Here is a 23,382-nt window from a genome sequence, read left to right on the forward strand (position 1 = left end):
ATATAACTTGACCAAGAAAATGCTGTTTGGATGTTAAACTGTGGTTTGCTAACTATCGACTCTAGTGTACATTGTATACAGTTATTCATAGTAACGATACCTGTGCTAATTTTCACTGGTTTAAATCTCTTTAGCCGAAATACATTTTGGCTGGTGAGACATTTCAAGAGACTTAACTCCAATGCAAGTAAATAAAAATATATTCTAGGCGTATACTGTACTTTCCTGCTGGGGTTATTTGCTGCCAGAGACATTTTTATTTTGTTTGACTGTCTTCACTGCCCCAACCATGTGTCCTAATAACTGCAGCAGGTAGTTTTTTTTTAAAGGCAAGGTCATCTCTGGCTCTGACTCCTGATCCGGAGTCAAATTCTGACACACTTTTTCCACTGGTGTTCTCATGCTGTTGTCTACTGCCAATTTCTGCTAAGTACAGTGGAGTAGTAGAGCAGAGAACAAACTATTATATCAGTTCAGACCAGCTGCGGCCCCTTCCTGTTGTTTTGTGTTCCCGCCCCAAAGAGCCAAACTTTGACCATCAAGAGGGCTTGCTGACTGAAACATAGACAAGAAGTGCCAGCAAGACGGGTAATTCTTTAGGGTGTACGAGGCACGGTGTCTATAGGATTAGTTTTTCCAACTGCATACTAGTTGTATGTATTCTTTTTAAACAGACAGGTCAGGCCTCTCTAATTAAATTCATTATTCATCACAGTACTGAAATTATGATGTAAGTAAATTGAATTAACTTCTCTTATAAGACAAAACATAAAAATGTTGACTCACACTGACAATGAAAATGTGCCTTAGAATACAGCACAAAATATTAAGTAAATGCAGAACTCATAAATGTAGAGCTCAATAAGTCAAGTAGGGTTATTATCCTTTCTTTGACATTTAATATCATACAAATTTCCAACACCATAAACCATTAAACAAGAATTTGATTTCGAAGCACATATAACTTGAACACAATTCTTGTTACCACTGGTGTACCACAAGGATCCATATTGGGCCTCATCTTCTTTATACACTGTATTATCTATATCACTTCAACCAGCGCCGCCGCTCCCACCACGCGAATCACGCGCTGTGCGTAGGGCACCAAGTGCTGAGGGGGCACCAAAAATGTGACAGCAGGAGTCAGGATCAGAGAAAAGAAAAGAAAGAAGAAGAAACTGCGAGATGATGCCCGTGCATGATCAAATTAAATTCGGGAAATGTGCATGAAGTGCTGCTAATGATTGTAATGCCAACAGATCCCAGACCAACAGGGACGCTTTAGCCTCCTCGTTAGAGCGCCCGTCTCCCATTCGGACCGATGTTGGTTCGAAGCCCGTGCGGGGCGAACAACTTTAATTTCGGTGCAGCTTGCAATCTGAATTGAGATTTTACTGTTAAACATTGATCGTTTTTTGTTTTGCTATTCTGTTTACTGAAGAAAAGTTTGCACCTTTAAGGGGGGGGGGGGGGGCATCATAATGGAAGTATGCTTAGGGCACCAAAATGGCTAGCAGCGGCCCTGACTTCAACCAGTTCTGACGAACACAATGCTATTTTGGTGATATGTGGCTCTGGACTGAGATCTCCATGGTCACCATGGGCACAACCCCCTTACTAATATCTCAACTTATAACTCAAACTACATGTCCTGTGACTGTCCAGTCAGCTAATAGCTGATCTACTCTTTGTCTACTCTTTAATTAATATAAGAGAAATACCGAAAAAAAATTATTGGCCAAATATTTTCATTTGGCCCACTTTCTACCCACATAAAACATTAAACTATGTTAAGTACAGCCTCCTATCGTAACAGTGCTACAATAACAGCATCTAAACCTTACAAATACTCCAGATTCAGTCTACTTAACCTAAAGCCTGATTCCTAGTTTTCAGTGCAGAAAAACATAAATGTGTTCATTATGGCAGCAGAGGTATTAATGGGGCATTTTGCATCTCCTTGTTCCCGCTCTCTCAAACGGCTTTTTGCTGGTCCCCAAAGGGGTCTCTGTCCTCTCTGATCCAAAGCAGTTAACCCGTTCTACCCAGACCCCTAACAGAGTCATTAATAAGCTAAAGACTGTTCTACAGCTAACCACACAACCGTGGCAGAATGTGACACATACACTAAACAGGAAATTCATAAACCTGAATGAATGTTTTTCACATTTCACCCCACATCAAAATACAAATATTTATTTTGTTACACAAAATGTCTTCTCTGGGATTGCTGTAATTGATGTGATATGTCTACAAAATATCCAAACAGAACAGAACAGATCCATGCTGACAAATAATGTCTTCAACACACATGCATAGATCTAAACACACACATGCACGCACACACACACACACGCACACATAATGAATACTGCATTTACACAAAGATTTAGTTTAACATTGCATTTCCATTATTTACAGGGGGTATTTACAGTCAAGGGCTCTTTAAGGAGTGAAGCTGATATTTATTGTGGAGTTTCATTGAGTGTAAAGTCCAGATTTGTGGTAGCCCATAAAGCACTTCTCTTCCTGTCTGTAAAATTTAATGTCACACACTTACCGCTGTGAGCTGGTCCTGTGGACCTTCACTTGCCTTCTTTATAAGAACGCCTGCCTGCTTGTCTTATGTAAGGGATGGGAATCGTAAGGAATTGAACAAAAAACATTTTAGTACTTTTGAAGAGGCGCCCAATGTTAAGTTATATAAATAAACAGCGAACTGAAAGCACAATAAAACCTGTCTGTGGTCTCTCTCAAAGACCGTCTCCTGTGAGTTCGGCCTGTACTGTAGCAATTACACAATGACATTCCTGTCTGTGACGGCACGCTGGAGTAATGGCCATGATGTTCCGCATGGAATAACAGGCATCCTGGAAAGAGCTGAGGCAGGGAAGCTCTCTCAGCCCACTCCCAACATGACTTGAAAGAGAACGCGAGTGTCGTCCGCATCTATGTGAAGTTTATCTTTCTTCCTGTCTTTCATCACTGTGGTTATTAAAGAGCCATCTCCAGAGTTTGCCAATGTCTAATTACACCAATGGTAAACAAAAGGAGGTTTGTGGGAGGGGAGATGAAGAGCCGCAGCTGGACAGTGCCGTGTTATTATAATTCTTTAAGCGATACTGTTTCGTTGGTGGAGGCCAGCACTTAATAACAGCTCTTTAGTAATGACAGGTCTAACGCTGGGACAGCACTTTACTGAGCTCAGCTATAGACGCTTGTTAACTTCCCTTAGGCCAAAGGCCGGCAAGCTCCCCCACGCCTCCAGCCGTGCATTAGTGCTAAATTTGTTGTTTTCTTTTCACCGACAGTCAAATAACTCATACAGAATAAAATACGGTGAATTTCAGGAAATCCGTCAAGAACATGTCAGCCAATGAAAGTGAATGAATAATTTCAGTTTGGTGACCATTAACATCTGCATTGTAACATTACTGCCTTGCAACATCTTTTTTCAGGAGCTTTACAGTAAACAGGAGTCAACGCTATAGGTAACAAACTAACAAAACACTACTTTCACTTCATCTTTTTTTAACAATACAAAGCCGTTGTGAACAGTCAAGAGCTGTTATATACAGTATATAACACGAAGTTTAGAAATGAACAAATGTTCATTATTAGTTAATGATACCTTATGCATAACTTTAAAGTATTCAAGTAAGTTAATAGTTAGTAATAAGATTTAGTTTATTTCTTGAAATGATTGGTTATCAATGATTATTGGGGTTATTCATTATTATTATTGGATATCTCACTTATGTGTGGAAATGTGGAGCTCACAGGCTGTCATTGAACGCTTTGATGAGAGGGATTTCAAATTGAAACCATATGCATGATGGGACCGCTGTCACAACGGCCTCACAACTTCCTGCTTTAAATCTAAATATTTACACTTCAGACATCCCAAGTCGAGCCAGAGAGAAGGACTGATGTTTTGGGTTACATAAAGTACAATCGCTCAGAATACATTTTACTCATTAGTCAGGATGCATAGCGTGCAAGGTTTAGAAGCTGTGAGTTTCTGGACTACTGTACACGTGAGTGAAACGTGCTGTCAAACAAGGAGATACACAAACAATACCTGTATTTTAGTTGGAAATGTGCACTGAATATTTCCTCATAAACACCTTTTTTATGATTGTATATTGGCTTACAGTTTACAGAATTGGCTTAAATAAACAATGAACTCTTCTAAAGATGTCAGGCATACTGTTGAGCAGGGGCGATTCTAGGTTTCATTATTAGGGGGGTCAGCCTCCAAGAGGGTATATATATATATATATATATACATACACTTTTGTTTAATTATATATATTTTATAGAGAGAGAGAGACAGAAAGAGACTCTCTAAGCACTATACTCTCTACATTTCTAAAATAAAAAAAAAAAAATAAGAAAGACTATGTAGAATAAAGAGAAGAATTAAAATGAATATCAATTTCACATCAATCAGTCAATTTGCAACATAAATAATTCAAAGTGACAACAACAGCCACAAATCCATATAACAAATCTCACAATCAACTGCCGAGTAATTATTTAGTAGAAGGAATAACTTGATATGATGTTTTCCTGTCATTCATTCTGATAAGCACAAAGTTGTCACTCCGGTTCGTGACTGGGTGTTCATTTATCACATCCACAATATGTTTTGTTTTAAAATAATGAATAATAAAAACACTGGAGCATCTAAAGAACGACAGACAAGAGCTTATAGGTGCACTTTTGTTTGCTCTGAGCTGAATGACACAGCTGCACCAGTCTGTCGGCCTTCCGGCCTCTCAACTACCTTCAGCTCTCTATAACTACAGGTGCAGAAAATTAAAACAGCACTTCAACATTAATAATAACACATTTCTGTGCGCTACAATATCATCATGATTGTTTTATAAAGCATGCGGTCATTGGTGTAAAGTGCTTTCATCATTTTGCTGGAGGTAAACAACTAGGTAACAGTGTGACGAGGGGTGAACGCAGACACAACTTTTAATATACAGTGGATTGGAAAGTTTCTTCTATTGCTCCCGCATCATATTTTGTAAACTGCATGTGGTATAACAAAGAATTGCAAAGATGCAGATGTCATGTTAATGCACACACCTCGTACTCTACTTATGATGTTGTTCACTTTACTCTGTGCCGCTGTTTACGGAAGTACACGCTAAATAACGTAGCCTACCACCGTTTTCACAAGAGTTTTATATTGGACAAATTACATAATTAATAAAAGAATTGTAGGGGCTAAGCAAAAATTTAGGGTGGCTAAAGCCCACCTAAAAAGGGCCTAGCGACGCCACTGCTGTTGAGCATGACAACAATAACAATTAAACATTAAAACTACAGCAAATTTAACAGTTTATTTTATTAAATTTGTTTACTTTTTCAGATATTTCATTCGAATAGTCTTAGTTTAAATCCTGTCTGGCTAACACGCTTCTCGTAATGTTTACGCATGTTAAGTAGGAGAGTAGGCGGTCTCTTGTGGCAGTTCATCAAACGCCGCAAAAACAAAAGTCCACAGAAAAAAAGCTGAAGTCTAGCTTAAGGTATGCAACACCGCAACGCTACTCTCCTATTGCAACACTCTCACTTATTTGCTAGGGACAAAAATTTGACTAAATACAATTTAAAACACAATATATTGCCATCTAGTGGTGCAACTGGGAAACAGGTTATCTGTGTTATAGTAATATAAAGGTTACATATATTTTGCGGCTCCAGACAAATTTTAATTGGGTGGGAGAAGGCCCAAAATGGTTGCTGACCCCTGCTTTAGTGGAAGTGGAATTAGAAACCACACCCATTAAATTCCTTACTGTGGCTATTCGTGAAACTTTGGAAACTCATAAACTTGTGTTGTTAATACAGATTTCATCCACTGGTTTGTAGGCCTCACACGGACAATTAGCTCTGGATTATGTGGGTTTTAGCACGAATCAGATTCAAGTCACTAAAGCTTGCCTACACGACTATCACTGGAGCACACCAGCATACTTTCACACCCTCCTACACTCCAACACCCCATCAAGAACCCTGCGTTCAGCTAACCAGCGGCGTCTTGTATTGCCTTCTCATAAGGGCAGTAAATCGCTTTCCCGCTCATTCTCCTTCATGGTGTAACATTCTTCCTAACTCAGTCCGGTCAACCACATCTCTCACAACATTATAAAAACGACTTAAAACCCATTTCTTCTGTGAATACTTGACAAATGAAATAAAACTAACCCTCTCTCTTTCTCTCAACGGGTATTGTGCTGGCTTTTGTGGAAACTAGTAGCTTGGTATTAGCACCTTTTGTATTATTGCTCCCGCATGACATATCGCTTTGGATAAAAAAGTCTGCTAAATGACTTAACGTAAATTTAAACTCTCTGACCTTTCACATTGAAAAGTCCATCCCAATAAATTAATAGTAAATTAAGTAATTTTGCTGCACCACACCAACTCTGAGAAATAAGAGTTAGACTGGTTAACATGATATACAGTACAAATAACGCTTTGTAAAAATGATCAACGAGAAAAGATCTGATTTTAAGAACAGTTGTTGTTGACCTTTAAGCTTTCTCAAAAGGTTCTTATAGAGATTTATTAAGTACAGATCTCACACGCACATGAAAATCTGGACTCAATAAATCTCATCAGAAGCATCACTTGTCAACGTTGTCTTGTAAAATTTAAAGTGTTTTTGCCTTAAGTCTATATCAAGAGGCATATTTGACATGATGGGAAAAACTAATTGCCGACCTGTATGAGCAGTTCCCTTTGACATCTCGTGTGGACCGTTGTATCGATTGCGGCTATGCTGACGCCGTTTGCCTGTGGATCTGGTGGATCGGATACGCAGTTCGCTCACTTTGAAAAAGGCCACCATGAAGGGTTGCCTGTCTAGAGCTCCATCACGACCTACTAACCCTGCTTCTTTGGGACTGATGTTCCACCCTGTACAAAAGAGAAAACAGCACTTACATTTACATAGATAACAAAATCAGTGACATCAGTGATAAAGTACATATGAAGAGTTTGGTTCCAAAATGAGATAACTTTATTGTGCATTCCAATTAATATCAGTCAAACTGCAGTTGGTTTGTTTTGATTTAAGCCATAATAAATGAAAAATACAATGAAACACAATAAAAAATACATGATAACATAATAAAACATGATTTTAGATTTTCTTTAAACAGGGTTATCGCATTTTGGAACTTAAAATATTTGTGTATTACCGCTGCTAGTCTCCACGCTGATCTGTAGACCCAGGTTATGATATGGGTTCATCACCCAGAGATTACTAGTGGCTGTGATGTCAAACTCCAGCCAGCCTTCTTCTACCGCCCATAGCCTGCGAGATTCCAGTAGAAACAAATCGGCATCCCTGCAACAAACAGCCAGATTATTACTAACGACATTATTGATTTATACGTCCATAATATATGTTTATGTATACAATGTATTGGGCCAAAGATAGATCTATTTGGATATCTATCTATGTAGAGTATCTCCAAAAACTGGAAAGCCCACAACTCATATAACTCATCAATAGCTCAACTTCTTTAAGCAAGTTATGATCACTTCATTACAAAACAGACAATTAACATTATTTAATATTCATAGTCTATTAAACTATCTTTCAGCAATGAGTTAAACAGTGCTTGTGATCCCAGCCAACCCAAAGATTCACCACAACCTTGCCATTCAACTAGGCTCATCACCTATTACACCGTCCAGCACAGCCAGAAACCTGGTGTGGTAATTGATGATCGGCTTAACCTCACAAGTCATGTTGCCAGCACCACCCGGTCCTGTAGATTCATCCTCTACAACATTAGTAAAATTAGACCTTTCCTATCGGAGCACCCTACCCAAGTCCTAGTCCAAGCTCTTGTCTTGTCCAAATTGGATTATTGCAATGCGCTTCTGGCTGAACTTCCTGCTTGCACAATCAAACCTCTCCAGATGATCCAGAATGCAGCGGGAAGAAGTGGTCTTCAATGAACCGAAGAGAGCGCATGTAACTCCGCTCTTCATCAGGTTACACTGGCTCCCTGTTGCCGCCCGCTATGCTCCTGGCCTACAAGACCATCACCGGGTCTGCACCATCGTATCTTCACTCGCTAATGCAGATCTATGTTCCTGCCAGATCCCTGCGGTCTGCAAAGGAACAACGACTAGTGGTACCATCCCAAAAAGGAAAAAAGTCACTCTCCCGTACCTTCTCTGGATCTGTTCCACATTGGTGGAATGTTCTACCTGCTGCTACAAGATCAGCAGACTCTGTTGCCATCTTTAAAAAATGCCTGAAAAGCATTCTCTTCCGTCAACACGTCGCTGATAGATTTAACCAAATTTTTCTTATTAAAAAAATAAATAAATAAATACTAACCTCACTATTCTTAGCTTTGTATACTGAGCTAGGCTTTAATGGACTAGTTTTGATGCACTTATGTATTTTGTTGCCTATGTTGTTATAATTGATTCCATTGTTTCCTCATCTGTAAGTCGCTTTGGATAAAAGCATCTGCTAAATGACTAAATGTAAATGTTCTACAGGGAGGCCTGTGCCCAATGCAGTAATTACACACTACATGATGTAGTGCACACTAACCGGGTGACATCAAAGCAGTGGGTCACACAGGTGTTGTGGGAATGGCCCTGAAGCCCCTCCTTATTGCTCATTAATTACAGCAGCTCTCTCAGGAGCTCCATATGAGCGTCTTCCCTGCGGTGGTTCACACATCACATTCAACATAAACTCGTGACGTTATTGCTGACTCATACTGTTTAGTGCAACTAGTCACACAGCTTCACCTGGGACGAGGTCTCAATGACACCACAGGAGAGCTGCTGACTCCAAAAGGCCCACTGTACAGCCCCCTATAGACACATTAAATTAACTGCAATAATAAAGCTGGATGTGTCAGGGCTGCTTTGTTTACATAAATCGTATTTATTGCCTCTGTCATAGGCTGCAGTTAAAACGGGCCTTTAGTTTAACAGCTTCATGCTGCTGGTGCATGCATACAGGATCATCCTAACATATGCCTCAGCGGGAATTTCCACGGAGGCCAGGCGTACATGAAAATAATGACTGACAGACAGGATGAGGTTGTTCATAAGGTTCTGATAGATTCGTGAGCAAACAGAAATAGTATGTGTGCCAGCCTGGCACTGCCGGGATGTTAAGATAAATACATGTTGTTTGGTTTGTATACTTGGAGCATCTTACATATTTCTCCGAGCTGTTTTATCCCTACAGAAGCACTATTACAGCCAATACAACTTAACATACGAAAGACACTTGAAAAGTAAACCCTTACATTGGAAGTTTTCTTGGTGTGTTGTGTGAGCTATAAAGTTGTAACGTTTTTAGGAGGATAGATCTCTGCATATTTAGCTAATACTAATGTTAACTATGGTCTCTAAACAATATTATTGCGCATGACCAAGTTCCAGTTTTTACTAGCCTTAGGTCAGCATCCTAAAAGTGTTGAAACAACCAGAGCTAGAAATGGTGGCCCACGTCACAACGTAAAGGATTTCAGTATTTTATCCGTTTTCTGCATATGGTTTAAAAATAAATCAAAAAATATTTATACAGTTTTGTGGCTTAAGTTTAGAGGCTATATGCAATCTGTTTATCCAGGTGCTCTACCCCTGATACCCTACCCCACTGATATCCAGTGTATTTTTGTTTTGCAAACTGTTTTTTTCTATGGTTTTTGCACAAATGCTGTTTTTAGAACATAGGTTGTTTCAAACGTCGACAGTTCTTGAACTTCTTACACTCACAGTAAACATTCTCAGAGTGTATGCACAGCAATGGTGGCTCAATCATTCTGCTTAGACTTAGTTTCCACTGAAATTACCTGGAACAACTTGTCCCAAGAACATTTCCCCCCTGACCTGTTTCCATCCCAGTTTAAAGTACTGTAAAGTCAGTCTGGTGACGTAGGACTGCACGCAACGGCTCCTCCCAGTCCAGGAGGGGGCGGTGATGTAAAACGATGTAACAAAGCAACGGACAATCCTCCTCTTTTGTGTGACGCTGCCGTGTACAATGCTGCGTCGCGTCAACCAATTCAAAATGCTGCATCAACTCGACCACTCAACATGTATAGCGCCAAAGTCCCACCCGCAAAAGTTCCTAAACTGAAAAAGTACTACCTCGCTTTCCAGATGAAGGCATGTAACCGGTCAAAGTCTTTGAGATATTGGAATTAATTGCAGGTCAAAAGAGATGTGTTTAAAGTTCTAAATGCTTTAAAAGGATATGAGCGTTTAAGCTTTAAGTTTGACATAATTCGTCTATAACAATAGTTTTTTCTGTACATGCATATATATGTCTGGCGTACATATATATATATATATATAATAGTCAGAGTGAGCGAGTTGTACACTTATAGATGGTTCATCGGGTTGATGATGCAACGCCCTGTGCAAAACGTCATCTTTATTTTACAAGCAATATATGCCATCTGTGCTGACACTGAATCATTTTAATCCCCCTGAAATTAGCATTTTGTCAAAAATGAGCAAGCCATTGCAACCACGCATCTCATCAAGAAACTCAAAGGCTGTTTCAAGCATCACCAACATGTAATTTATCTAGTTTGGGCCACAATACTACAAGAAGTACTTGAAAACATTACATACATACTATTGTTTCGTTACATTTGAGGTTATGTGTGGCTTGTTGACTTTAGGTGTGAAATGCTGCTGTTTTGGGTCAAATCGTCTCGCCGCATGGGCTAAATCCAGCCAGATACACAGTACCGAGTTATTTTTTTGCTTCACGGATTAAAGACTTCCCATCAGCCATCTTGTGCATCTGCTTAGCTTAGATACACCACATTTCCCCAAGCAAAGTGTATTTAAGATCACAAACCATAAACACAGTAATTGATGTTAGAACTTTATAAATGAATCTGTTCATCAGCACGATTTACAGGCAGAATAGAAACGCTGCAAGGGATGTTTTCATTTTCGGTCTTGGTAAAGCTTGGTGTAGGCCTACTGATACAACGTCTGGCGTACATTGTCATACCAAATGAAACAATTTGTAAGAGACGTACTTCATATAGCCAGAGAATTTGGGTTTGAAATCTTTGTTTTGATACAGAATTGTTTGGTGGCTTTTCATAAATATGGCCAGCCTGACAGTCGAGGCTCATTGGCTTATTTATGACACTATACTGGTCACGCCATTCGCCTTTCTTGAGGAGATATCCCTCCCCCCACCCACAAAGTCAATGTTTGGCGTGTGTTGGTGGGATCTTTTTTAGACACCAAACTCAGGCTATTTCAGTTGTGCGTTGTGGTCAAGGCCTACGTGTACATAAAGTACATGCTAGACAACCTCGGCTGTGTTCAGAGAAGGACGTCTGAGCCCGATTTAAAACACGCAGTCAATTACTCTGTTGGAAAACAAGGATAAGCACTAACAAATAAATATTGAACAGTCAATGTTGTTATAGTTGAACAGTTCCTAAATTATAACGTTTACCACGAAACCATTATAGGTTTATTTAGCAATAAAAATACTATTTATGAGTCGTTTTAACTCATACTCATGGTTATATTTACTCATTGTGAAGAGCACACTAAAGGAACAAAGTCACAATCTACACTCAAACATTATATTACAATATTTTACAAAAAAAGACATTCGTGCTGCCTCGTCCAGTCTTCTGACATACAGTACAGCTGATCCTTTTTAAAGAAAGCATACATGTATTCTTTACTGCCACAATCTCACGTGTGAGGACACTAACACATTTTTCAATCTTAGTTTCAATATGTGAGAAACAACAACACATGGAGATTAAAAAAATCATAAGCCCCTTTTCCACCATCTTACTGAACCGTTATGGTTGCTTAACAAAAGGTTTGTGTTTCTGAGGTTACAGGCCTGATCTTAAACCAAATAAGATGTTATGGTTAGACCTGAAGAGGGCTGTGTGATTGAAGACAATATTAATGAACTGAAACACATACACCAAAATATTCTCTCAAGCAGCAGAAGAAAACATTTGGAGGTTGCTTCTTGTCTTACAACAGGGGAATCTGCCAAATTTACTACATTCATTTCTTTAAACTTCTTTATACTATATGTCTACAACACAACGGTTTATGTATTATTGGTTCAGTTCGATTATTTTCGTTTTTATTGTGAAAGATCAGACCATATTAGTCAATGGTTTACAACTGTATCTGCATCAACATCCTATAGATATCGACATAAATTATATCACCAATGAATGGTGCTAAAATTTCTATGTATGGATTTTTGAAAAAAAAAATTCATATAGAATATTTTTATTATGACTGCTTTTTACCTGTCTGGGTGTTTCCCAACCACCTGGAAGACTCTAAGCAGGAACGTCTCATTGCGGAAAGCTCTGGTAACACATTCCTTGTAGATCCTGAATTCTGCCGCAGTGATGGCTTCACCCTCTGGGATCTGGGACAGGTTGAATTTAAACTCTTTATGATGTCTTCTCTGCGGAGATAACTCCCTGTCATACTCCACTGTTCAAAGACACAAAGAAATATGATGTAAGTACCAATAAGGCAAAAACACCCCAAAAATACAGTAATAGTTTTGATGCTTTTATGTGAATAGTTTATCCCTGCCATGATAAAACAGACAACATAAGAAAAGCCACGATATGAAAACCATGGCGTGTAACTGTATTATCCATGGTGTCAGGATAAGTTTACTAGTGGAAGAAAGCTACCCGATAAATAACATTCGTAAAATGTCTGTTAAGTAATAAAATATTTAGACATTTTTCTATTATGACACTAAATGAAAAGTAAATATTAAATAAACGGCATAGCCCTCAGTTACATTTCAGTCTCTTATTGAGTTAAACATCATAAAGAAGTGGTAAGAAATGTGCTCAATAATGGTCTATAATCGTCTGACCTAATTCACCCATATGGCCCATACATATGCATTTACATTACAGAACCACTTCACAGAGCACCAGATGTGCGTGTGCATGTGCTATAATAATGATTCACTATTTCTAGTAGAATACTAATTCTTTATTTATTCAAGCTGTTTCCACAGCAAAACACAATCATGGCACTTCAATTCTCCACAGTTTTAAGTGCTAGCAGCCACTCGGATACTGAAAAGGAGGAAAACAGCAACCAGAGTGTGTCTTCTCTTTAGACGACAACCCTGTCATGCTCTTGTGTAGTTTTTCCCCACACATGTCACCAACAGTCCTTTCTTTTTTTTAATACAGTCGGCCCATGGGCTATATTTCTTGCTGTAAGTACAAGTCCAGCCGGATACCCCACTTGAGGGGAAACGTGTCCTGCTCTGATTGTATTTCCATGCCTTGCTAGGTGAAGAACGCACACTTGCATCTCAGCCCTCCCTCCTCCTGAAATAGTTAAGGATTTAACTCAATTGTGAAACAGAAGAATAAATAAGGGATCACCAAGGGTTTATAATCAGTTTAGTTTTCTTGGTTTGGTGAATTAAATTACATGTTTAAAGTGCTCAATGTCACAAGGCAGCATCTTTCCTGACCTCAGGTCTTCAAACAGGGAGTTAGACTGCTCTGCTGTCCTTACACATGTGTTACCAATTAAAATCAAATCTCAGGAGAGAAGCTCAAAAGGGCCTGACACTGTTCCATGAGGGACACCCTGTCCTTCTGCTACATACACTGATCTAATTGACTGCCTAACCTTGGAAAACCTTCATGTGAAGTATAAAATACAGTGCCGGCAGCATCAGGTCCCACACTTTTGACTCCTTTAAGGCTTAAACCCAAAAGAGAAAAGAAAAAGCAAAGGGAGAATTTGCTTTAGTGCTGTTCCAGCTTTTGGGTTCACATGGTGATGGCTTAACACACACACAAGGCTTTTTCTCATTCACAATACGCCTGCATAATTCATATTGAGAGTCGTTTCCAGAGGTCCTCTTCGTGATGTTTTTCACATCAGCACATTAAGTTTAAATGTGACTGTATCCACATGTTGCTGAGACTTCTTCATTAACAACTTCCAGAGGTGCTTCACAGCAGAAGCTTGTCCACAAGTAACAAAAACATTTGAGATGACAGATATATTAAAGATCATCAGAAGCTAACTTTGCCTCCATTGCATAAAACCGATGGTCTCAGAAATCTTAACCCATGAGGGTGTTACAGAAGATATACATTGCCTATGTACAAATATTTTCACAACCTTTCAAAGCCTTATTATGAATAACTATTATAAAAGTGGAAATTTGCTGTGATCCCTTGTTGAGAGCATAATGGGGAAAAAAGGAGTCTTGCAGAATGATAGGTTATACTTATATCAAGCACTTGGCACTGACGGTACGGAACATGACCAAAACCACAGAGCTCATATGATCTGATACATCTGATGTGGTTTTAAAGTGGATAGAGCCAGAGAAGTCCACAACAATAGCTGAGTGAGCACACAATAAACAGAAATGTGTCCAGAGTTGCTTGAAAATTGGCATTTAAGAGACAAAGTGATAAGTATTGAATATCTTTCATAGTGTTGGCGTTCTTCATCATCTTCACAGATATTCTTCCCCCACACTAGAAAAGAGGTGAAGAACGTGATGACAGTTATCCAGGGCAAGTCACACACATTAAGAAATGTTCTATAAGAAACACTAGTATACAGAAACAAGTATGCCTATTGTAAGAACCAGTTTACATTTAAAGTTGGAAAACCAGCTGTAGTTGCAAATGATTCAATGTACGGTAATATGTCAACATTTTAGGCATTATGGGGGGGCATTTTTGTGCATGTACTGTATACTTTATGGGTCATAACTGTATATAGGGCTGTTATTTTATAACCCTATATACCCGCCTACTGAAACTAACTTCAATCACACATTCATCAAAATCCTGCCCACCAAATACAGCAAAGACCCTCTTGGATTTTCTCTCACCATCCATGATATAAACTGAATATAATTATAACAATTCATATGATAGTATTTTAACAGATTTTTACTGTAAAATTTAACGTTCTTTGAATTTATCTGAAATCATCGGAAAATAAAATATATGTACAAAGACAGAACAGAGGCTGATCTCCATTTCCACCTGTGTGACATCTGTTTCTTTCTTTCTGTGCTATTGTCATTAGCCCACACAGCACAGAATCAAGTGGGTTGGGGCCTACAGAGAAGAAGATATGGTAACCACGTCAAGTTATAATGAAGAGACTGAGAATGAGATAGCTGAAGAGAGGACATCTGGATGGACATCAGTGTGGTCTGTGGTCAGTTGTGAGTTGCACATGAAATATTTTCCATCATCTCCCTTAAAGCAGCCTGCTGGTAATTTGCATTTAATTCATTCACCACATCTTCCTTTATTCATTTTCCCAACACCACAAAGAAAAACAATAGCACATTTTCACCCTTGCCTCTTCACATCCACTTTCTTTGAGTCTAAGGGGGTGCTACATTTATTGTATGTCTGTGTCAATCTTACATTTGTCCTGCATTTCAGACGCTTTGCAATTGATACATAAACTGCAGTTTTTACTCCAGTTCATACAAAAAACCTTGTGCATGACCTAAAAAAACATATCCTCAGTCTCAGACTTCACACCCACGGACCATGGCTGAATGTCTGATGCAAACGACACACTTAGTCAGAAACACTTCACCAGATTCGAAGTCGCTCTCTGATTGGTTTAATTCTACAGTGTTCTTTTTGCATTCTTTAATGGTCAGCAAAACCAAACAAAGCTGTCATGTTTACATTGGTGACAATGAGCATTCATCAAGATCGACTTAAAGTTGGATTCGTAAAAGTTCATTGCATAAACTCAAAAAAATATTTGTCGTTAACATTTGTAAATGCACATCAATCGAGGGGACATTTCCATGCTTCTAAACATGATGTGGCACAAAACGAAACATTATTAAAAAATAACCAGGTCAAATTTTTAACCTAAAATAAAAAGAATAAAAAGTATTTTGTTATATTTTAAGAACCACTGTAGCTTTTGAACATTTCACTTATTGTAATGGAATCGTGATATTAGAAATAATGTTTTCTTTGATTTTGTGACATACTGTAGGTCTTGGTACTATGGTACATTTTTACATTACTGCAAAAAGATTATGTGTTGATGCATAGACTGACAAAATATCTCATTATGATAATTACATCTGACTGACTATATTTCTTGAGCGAAGCTCAAAAGGGCCTGACACGGTTCCATGAGGGACACACTGTCCTTCTGCTACATTCACTGGTCTAATTTACTGCCTTACCTTCATGATAATTGCATCTGACTGACTATTTAACATGATCACTTAAATAGCTCGCCCAACAGCGGTGAGCAGTTAGAGAGATACTCAAGTCGCATCAGTCGTTTTTATGCAATTTCTCAGCATATCAATTCTCTTTTTTTCTTTAAATTGCAAAGTAGCAATAGTAGTTTTAAACTATGTTTAATAGTAAGAAGGTGTTTTATTGCTACTATTTCGCCATACTATTTTAAAGCAATATTGAACTACAATACTGAGGATGGTTATGGATGGATGTATTTAAACTGTTGAATGAAATATTTTTTTTTGTGAGTGGATGGCCTGCTACAGTCCCTCTGATAAAGACTTCAAAGGCAATTTTCTCAATATTTAGATTTTTTTAAACGGTTGTTCACATGGTGATGGATCAGACTGATAATGTCCTATCCTAACAAACCATACATCAATAGATAGCTTGTTTATTCAGCTTTCAGGTGATGATAAAGTAAAGATTTTCAATAAATTGACCCATTAGACTGGTTTTGTCGTCCAGGGCCACATATGATCAAAAGCTATTTTAATTATTTTTGCCCAAACTAGAATCAGTCACCACAAACATTTGAGCAAAAATGTTGACCAAACACAGTCTGCAATTATTTTTCTGCATCTCTGCAGCCCGTGGAACAGTCAGACACAGTTGATCTGAAAGCTGTCTCCTTCAGCTTAACCAGTAAAAATGTGCTGTGAAGCCAGGCATGTGAAGAATCCATCTGTGTTTATGTAATTATCTTTAAAATCCCAGTTCACATCTTCTACCCCACAATTTAATTGTTTCAGCTTCTGTAATGAAATGTTTCTTTGCAGTGAGCGCTTCAAAGACTGCTTAGTTTTGATCCTTTTTGGCATCGGAATGATATTTTACCCCCTTTTTTAAAAAGGACATTATCTAGCAAGACACATCGAAGCTCCCCAAAACTTGGCAATAACGCTATTCTGACACTGTCTTGCAACTTCTATTTCAGTTTTATTCCCAAAAGTAGAACCTTTCGACCTTGTTTTAAGCAAAATTTCACTCATTTGGAAGATTGTGTACTATAGCTCTGAACTCTGGGTTCTAAAACCCAGCTCTGTAGCACATCGCTTGTGTAGTCATAATGATGAACTGTGGTGCCAACGTTGTACAGTGTGAAACAAAATGTTGCTATTTTGTTAAACCAGGTTTTAGCAAACAAAAACTTACAATGAACAGCTTTAATTCAAGGGCTTGTCAAACATTTAGAAACCTGGCAGAGGAGCTCTGTTACTTTTAATGTAAAGATATATCAATTCAACAAATATGCAAATATGTTGTATTGATGCCTTATTTGCGGAAACTGCCTGTTGTTTCTAACTATGTGTTATCTTAACAGTGACGAACATTACTTCAGCCCTCCCAGGAATCTAGCTTCAAAGTTTTGCTGGTCATGGACGTTTGTAGTTGGGCAGCTGTAAGGTGGCAAAGTTTTGAGACAGAGTTCCCTGGGTATTTCCTAAAACTGATCTAGGCCTCTGACCCATGAAAAGCATCAAAGGCATCACTACAGGAGTCAGAGCTCCGAGTAAGGGTCAGCAAAGGTGCAAAAGTTTATGGCAAACCATATGACCCTGGTGAAGACGCGGTCACAAAGATTCATCACCTACATACATGACTTACAAGCACTAGGGAAGAGACACTCCGAAAAACATGAATCCCAATGGAAAACCTTTAGAGATCTGTTCAAAGATCATGGGAAAAGGTAATGATATTTCCTTTGCTTTTGAATTAATTTACCATAGTTACTTCACGAATGAAAATGAGCGGACGAGCAGAAGCGGAAGACAGCTGCGGAAGGGCAGGCAGAGCATCAATACTTAAGATACTCACATGAACGACATAAACAACAAAGTCCTAAACATGACCTTTAATTCTCTTACTGTTGCTGTTTCCCAAACCTTTTTGTGGCCTGAAATGGAGGGGGACTATTTATAAAAGGTGTTTTAAAAAAATCACGTTTATTTGTTGCAAGTCTAAATCATACAATTACAAAGAACTTGGTCTCAAATTTAATGGAAACCACTGTGTTATACTGATAACTGTCATTGTTATTGTAGTTAGGTAGGTTTAATTATTTGATGGTATGTCGGGCCACTTGTTCATAAGATTTGTATTTTTGTCAAACTGTCAGAGAGCATTTTCTCTGTTGTCACTGAACCTCTACGCTGAAAGAAATGAAAGTCTCCTGGCAGATATAAGGAGTTCAGAGGACAGCGGTCATTTGTGGAATGGCAGCAGTCAGAAGACCATACCTGTGTGTCAGTACAAAAATTACACCAAACAGAAAGGAATGTTGTATGAGCATGTGATTTAGGCCCAAATGGCGACTGTAACTTGCTTTGTGTAAGACTTTTGAGAGTATAAATTATGATCCGACATAATACAGACTAACAATCTAATAGCCTTCTTTCACCAGCAAGCGTGAAACAAATCCCTTTTCTCTCGAGTGCTGATGCGGGGGCCAAACTCCTGTCAACAAATATTATAACAGTTTTTTTTTGTATATGACGGAAATTCCATGAAATAGAGGAAACGGCATTGAAAATAAACATTGCCATTCTTGTCCTGCTGCAAGGAACCTTTAATAAAGGTATAATACACTGACAAAACCATTCGGGAAGTTATAAAAACAATGTTTGAATAGGGTTTTCAAGAGTGCAGTCTTAATATGCTATCAGCCTAAAGATGTCACTCTGAGAGACACAGATGCTTATATATTCACAACAAATATTGTTAGTTTAATAAAGACAAACACAATAACATCAAAATAGTAAGATAAGAGAGCCAACCCCCAAGTCTCTATGATAGATATCTCCTATTCAATAGATCTTACAACTATACCTATACAGTAGATTCACCTCGGGCATATCATAATATGATATACTATATATATATATATATATATATGGGATGAGTTATGGATAAAAGTAATGGGTAATGATTTTCCAAATGAGCAATATAAATAGTATTTGCCAAACAAATACCACTTAATTGCATAACCTGTATTTTTTTACAACGTCCAACTACCCGTCCACTTTTTGCTTTTCTGTTATTGATCATTGTTTTGTTTTGTAATGCCATGTGCGAGGTGACATATTTATGTTGCTGCAGATATACGTGTAGTGTGTGTTGATGTATTGTGCGTGTTTATGCATCTCTCTTGTGTTACCGTCACTACCTGTGTGTCTGTGTTGTTGTGATCCTTGCAGGCAGAGAGAGACCTGTTAGAGCCATCTGTGTGTGTTACAGCAGGTGTGTGTGAGCTCAATGCTGGCCAGAAACACAGATTTAGAGGAGGAAGTCTGTGTCAGACAGCAGAGATGGATTTCCCCTAAGGGATCTGATAAATAAGGAAAAAATATCTTTGAAAAAGGAAACGCAGCTGTTTCCAAAGGAGAAGTCAAAATATTGGTGGCTTGCATTCCAGAGCAGCAAGTATAAGAGCCAAAAGCTCTCTCTCTCTCTCTTTCTCTCTCGCTCTGTTTCTGTGTCCTCTGACATTCACCTCAATAGATTTCTTCCTCTGTGCCTCTTGGAAATCCTTTGGAAACTCTACGTTGCTGCACATGCTATATGTGTAAACGTTAATGGACCTAAAGCTCCATTGAAACTCATCCAGCATATATTATACAAATGACAGAACAGTAGGCTACTGCACTGTTCCAAAACTGTCCACTTATCGTGGTGATGAGATACATAGCAGAGTATCATCACTAAATGGCTGGTTGTCTGAGTGGTGCCTGCAGAATGGTATTGTTTTTATAAATAACTGGAAGAGTTTTGAGGGCAGACCTGACCTGTTGAAAAGAGATGGTCTCCACCCCTCCTGGGCTGGAGCTTCTCTACTCTCTAGAAATATGGCACATAGTCTTAATGCTAAAACTTGACTCACTGGGGCCCAGGTCAGGGAGCAGACTGAATGGCTTAACCAACGGTCTGCTTGCCGTCTCACGTTGCAGAACACACATAATACACTACATGCGATAATACCTTCTCCCAAACATCATAAAATAGAGACTGTGTCTGTCCCCCGGATTAGTAAACATAAAATAAAGCGTAAACCTCTCAAAGGTAATTTACTTAACGTTAAACTAACTAAACATGAACATAATACAGATAATCAACTGTTACGACTCGGATTGCTAAATATTAGATCTCTCTCTAATAAAGCACTTTTTGTTAACGATATGATAACAGATCATAAAATAGACATGCTCTGTCTAACAGAAACATGGCTAAAGCCAGATGATTATATTGCGTTAAATGAGTCTGTCCCCCAAGATTACTATTATACACACGAGCCTCGCCTAAAAGGCAGAGGGGGAGGTGTTGCTGCACTTTACCGTAACTCTTTTAGCATTTCTCAGAAGTCTAATCCTAAATATAATTCTTTTGAAGTCATGGTACTTGATGCATCAATACCTAATATTAAGAACAAAACATCTTTAAAATTTATTCTGGCTATTGTATATAGGCCTCCAGGGCACCACACAGATTTTATTAAAGATTTTGGTGGGTTCTTATCAGAACTAGTACTGTCTGCAGACAGAGTCCTTGTTGCTGGTGACTTTAACATTCATGTAGATAATGATAACGATGCTTTAGGAATGGCTTTTAAAGACACTCTTAACTCCATGGGCGTTAGTCAACATGTGTCAGGACCTACTCACCTTCGTAATCATACTTTAGATTTAATTTTGTCTTACGGTATAAACGTGGTCGATGTTAAAATCCTTCAGCAGAGCGAAGACATCTCAGATCATTATCTGGTATCATGCTTGCTTCAATACCCAATGGTGGCAAATCAAACTCCAAGTTACAAATATTGTAGAACAATAACTTCGACTATAAAAGGTGCGTTTCTTGATAATTTGTCTGAATTGTCTCAAATCTCTAGCATGAGTAATAACGTTGAAGATCTTGACTTTACTGTTGAAAATATTAATGCCACCTTCTCGGAAACGCTAGACATAGTTGCTCCCTTGCGCTTAAAGAAGATTAAAAATGACAGACCGACACCGTGGAAAAATGAACACACTCAGGCTCTAAAGAAAGCGGCACGAAAAATGGAGCGCAACTTTAAAAAGACTAAATTAGAGGTATTTCGTACTGCCTGGAAGGATAGTACAAAAAAATACAGGAAAGCCCTAAAAACGTCTCGATCCGCCTACATTTCATCACTAATAGAAGAAAACCAGCATAACCCTAGGTTTTTATTTGATACAGTGGCTAAATTAACCAAAAATAAATCGTCAGCGACTTCTGATGCTGTATACCAGCATAGCAGTGATGATTTTATGAACTATTTCACAAATAAAATCCAAGATATTCGAGAGAAAATTATAACTATGCAACCAGATGCGAAACCCGCTGAACAAACGACTTACTACAGCACCCCTAAGGAGAAATTACGTTTATTTTCTACTATAGATCACGATGAACTATCGAAAATCATTAGATCATCTAAATCGACTACATGCATGCTAGACCCTATACCTACAAATCTTCTGAAAGAGATGCTCCCAGAAATTATAGATCCTCTACTTAGCATTATTAACTCATCTCTGACATTAGGACATGTGCCTAAAGCATATAAGGTGGCTGTTATAAGGCCCCTTGTCAAAAAACCCCATCTGGACCCTGGAGAACTAGTTAACTATAGACCTATTTCGAATCTACCTTTCTTATCTAAAGTTCTGGAAAAAGTAGTCTCAACTCAAATATGTTCCTTCCTCCAAAGGAATGAGATTAATGAAGATTTCCAGTCTGGATTTAGAGCACATTACAGTACAGAGACTGCTCTGATTAGAGTTACAAATGATCTGTTTATGGCGTCCGACCGAGGTTGTATCTCCTTATTGGTGCTGCTAGATCTTAGTGCTGCATTCGACACCATTGACCACAGCATGCTCCTACATAGACTTGAAAATGATGTCGGTATTAAGGAAATAGCCTTGAAATGGCTTAGATCTTATTTATGCGACCGTTTCCAATATGTAAAAATAAACAATGAGGTATCACGCAAATCGCAAGTCCAGTACGGTGTACCACAGGGCTCAGTACTAGGGCCTATGCTCTTCGCATTATACATGTTACCCCTAGGAGATATAATAAAGCGACACGGAATAAGCTTTCACTGCTATGCTGATGATACGCAACTTTATATTTCCTCGAAGCCTCACGAAACACAGCAATTCCATCGAATAGTGGAATGCATTGTCGATATAAAAAAGTGGATGAGTAGCAATTTTTTATTACTGAACTCGGACAAAACTGAAGTGTTACTTATCGGACCGAAAACCGCCCTACGTAACAACCAAGAATACTGCTTAACTATTGATGGATGTTCCATAAAACCCTCATCTTCAGCTAAGAATCTTGGCTTTATATTCGATAGTACTCTGTCATTTGAGAACCAGGTCGCCAAAACCTGTAAGATTGCGTTTTTCCATCTTAAAAATATATCTAAATTACGTCATATGCTGTCATCATCAGATGCGGAGAAGCTTATACATGCCTTTATGACATCAAGACTAGATTACTGTAATGCACTATTAGGTGGTTGCCCTGCAGGCCTATTACAAAAACTCCAACTGGTCCAAAATGCGGCAGCTCGAGTTCTTACACGTAAAAAAAAGTATGAGCATATTAGCCCGGTTCTGTCAACCTTGCACTGGTTACCTATAAAGCATCGCATAAATTTTAAAATCTTGCTTATTACCTATAAAGCCTTGCATGGTTTAGCTCCTCACTACTTGAGAGAACTTCTTACGTATTATAGTCCATCACGTGCACTACGCTCTCAGGCGTCAGGTCAGTTGGTAATACCTAGAATTTCAAAATCAAGTGCAGGCGGCAGATCCTTTTCCTATCTAGCGCCTAAACTTTGGAACAGTCTTCCCTGCAATGTCCGGGAGGCGGACACACTCTGTCAGTTTAAATCTAGACTAAAGACGCATCTTTTTAATCTTGCATACACTAGATTATCATAATATATGTATTTCAAAGATCTAGGCTGCACTAGTTAGATCAACCGGAACCAGGGACACTTCCAATAACA

At 38.6% G+C, this 23,382-nt stretch overlaps 1 protein-coding gene across 2 annotated transcripts in view; it reads right to left on the reverse strand.

Moving 5' to 3' along the window:
• The window catches only part of bmp6 (bone morphogenetic protein 6), a 33,632-nt gene that overhangs the window by 3,201 nt on the left and 7,049 nt on the right, over positions 1 to 23,382 (reverse strand). For both annotated transcript variants that reach the window (XR_013786140.1, XM_079447354.1), the window contains exons 2-4: positions 12,333 to 12,525; positions 7,224 to 7,372; positions 6,745 to 6,939 (exon numbers count right to left, since the gene is read on the reverse strand). Coding sequence is in view for 1 of the 2 variants with exons in the window: in XM_079447354.1 (XP_079303480.1) it covers positions 6,745 to 6,939; positions 7,224 to 7,372; positions 12,333 to 12,525 (537 nt within the window). In the remaining variant the exon portion in view is untranslated. The remainder of the gene's footprint in view (positions 1 to 6,744; positions 6,940 to 7,223; positions 7,373 to 12,332; positions 12,526 to 23,382) is intronic.

Source organism: Barbatula barbatula (assembly GCF_947034865.1).
Source record: "Barbatula barbatula genome assembly, chromosome: 23".
NCBI classification, from domain to species: domain Eukaryota; kingdom Metazoa; phylum Chordata; class Actinopteri; order Cypriniformes; family Nemacheilidae; genus Barbatula; species Barbatula barbatula.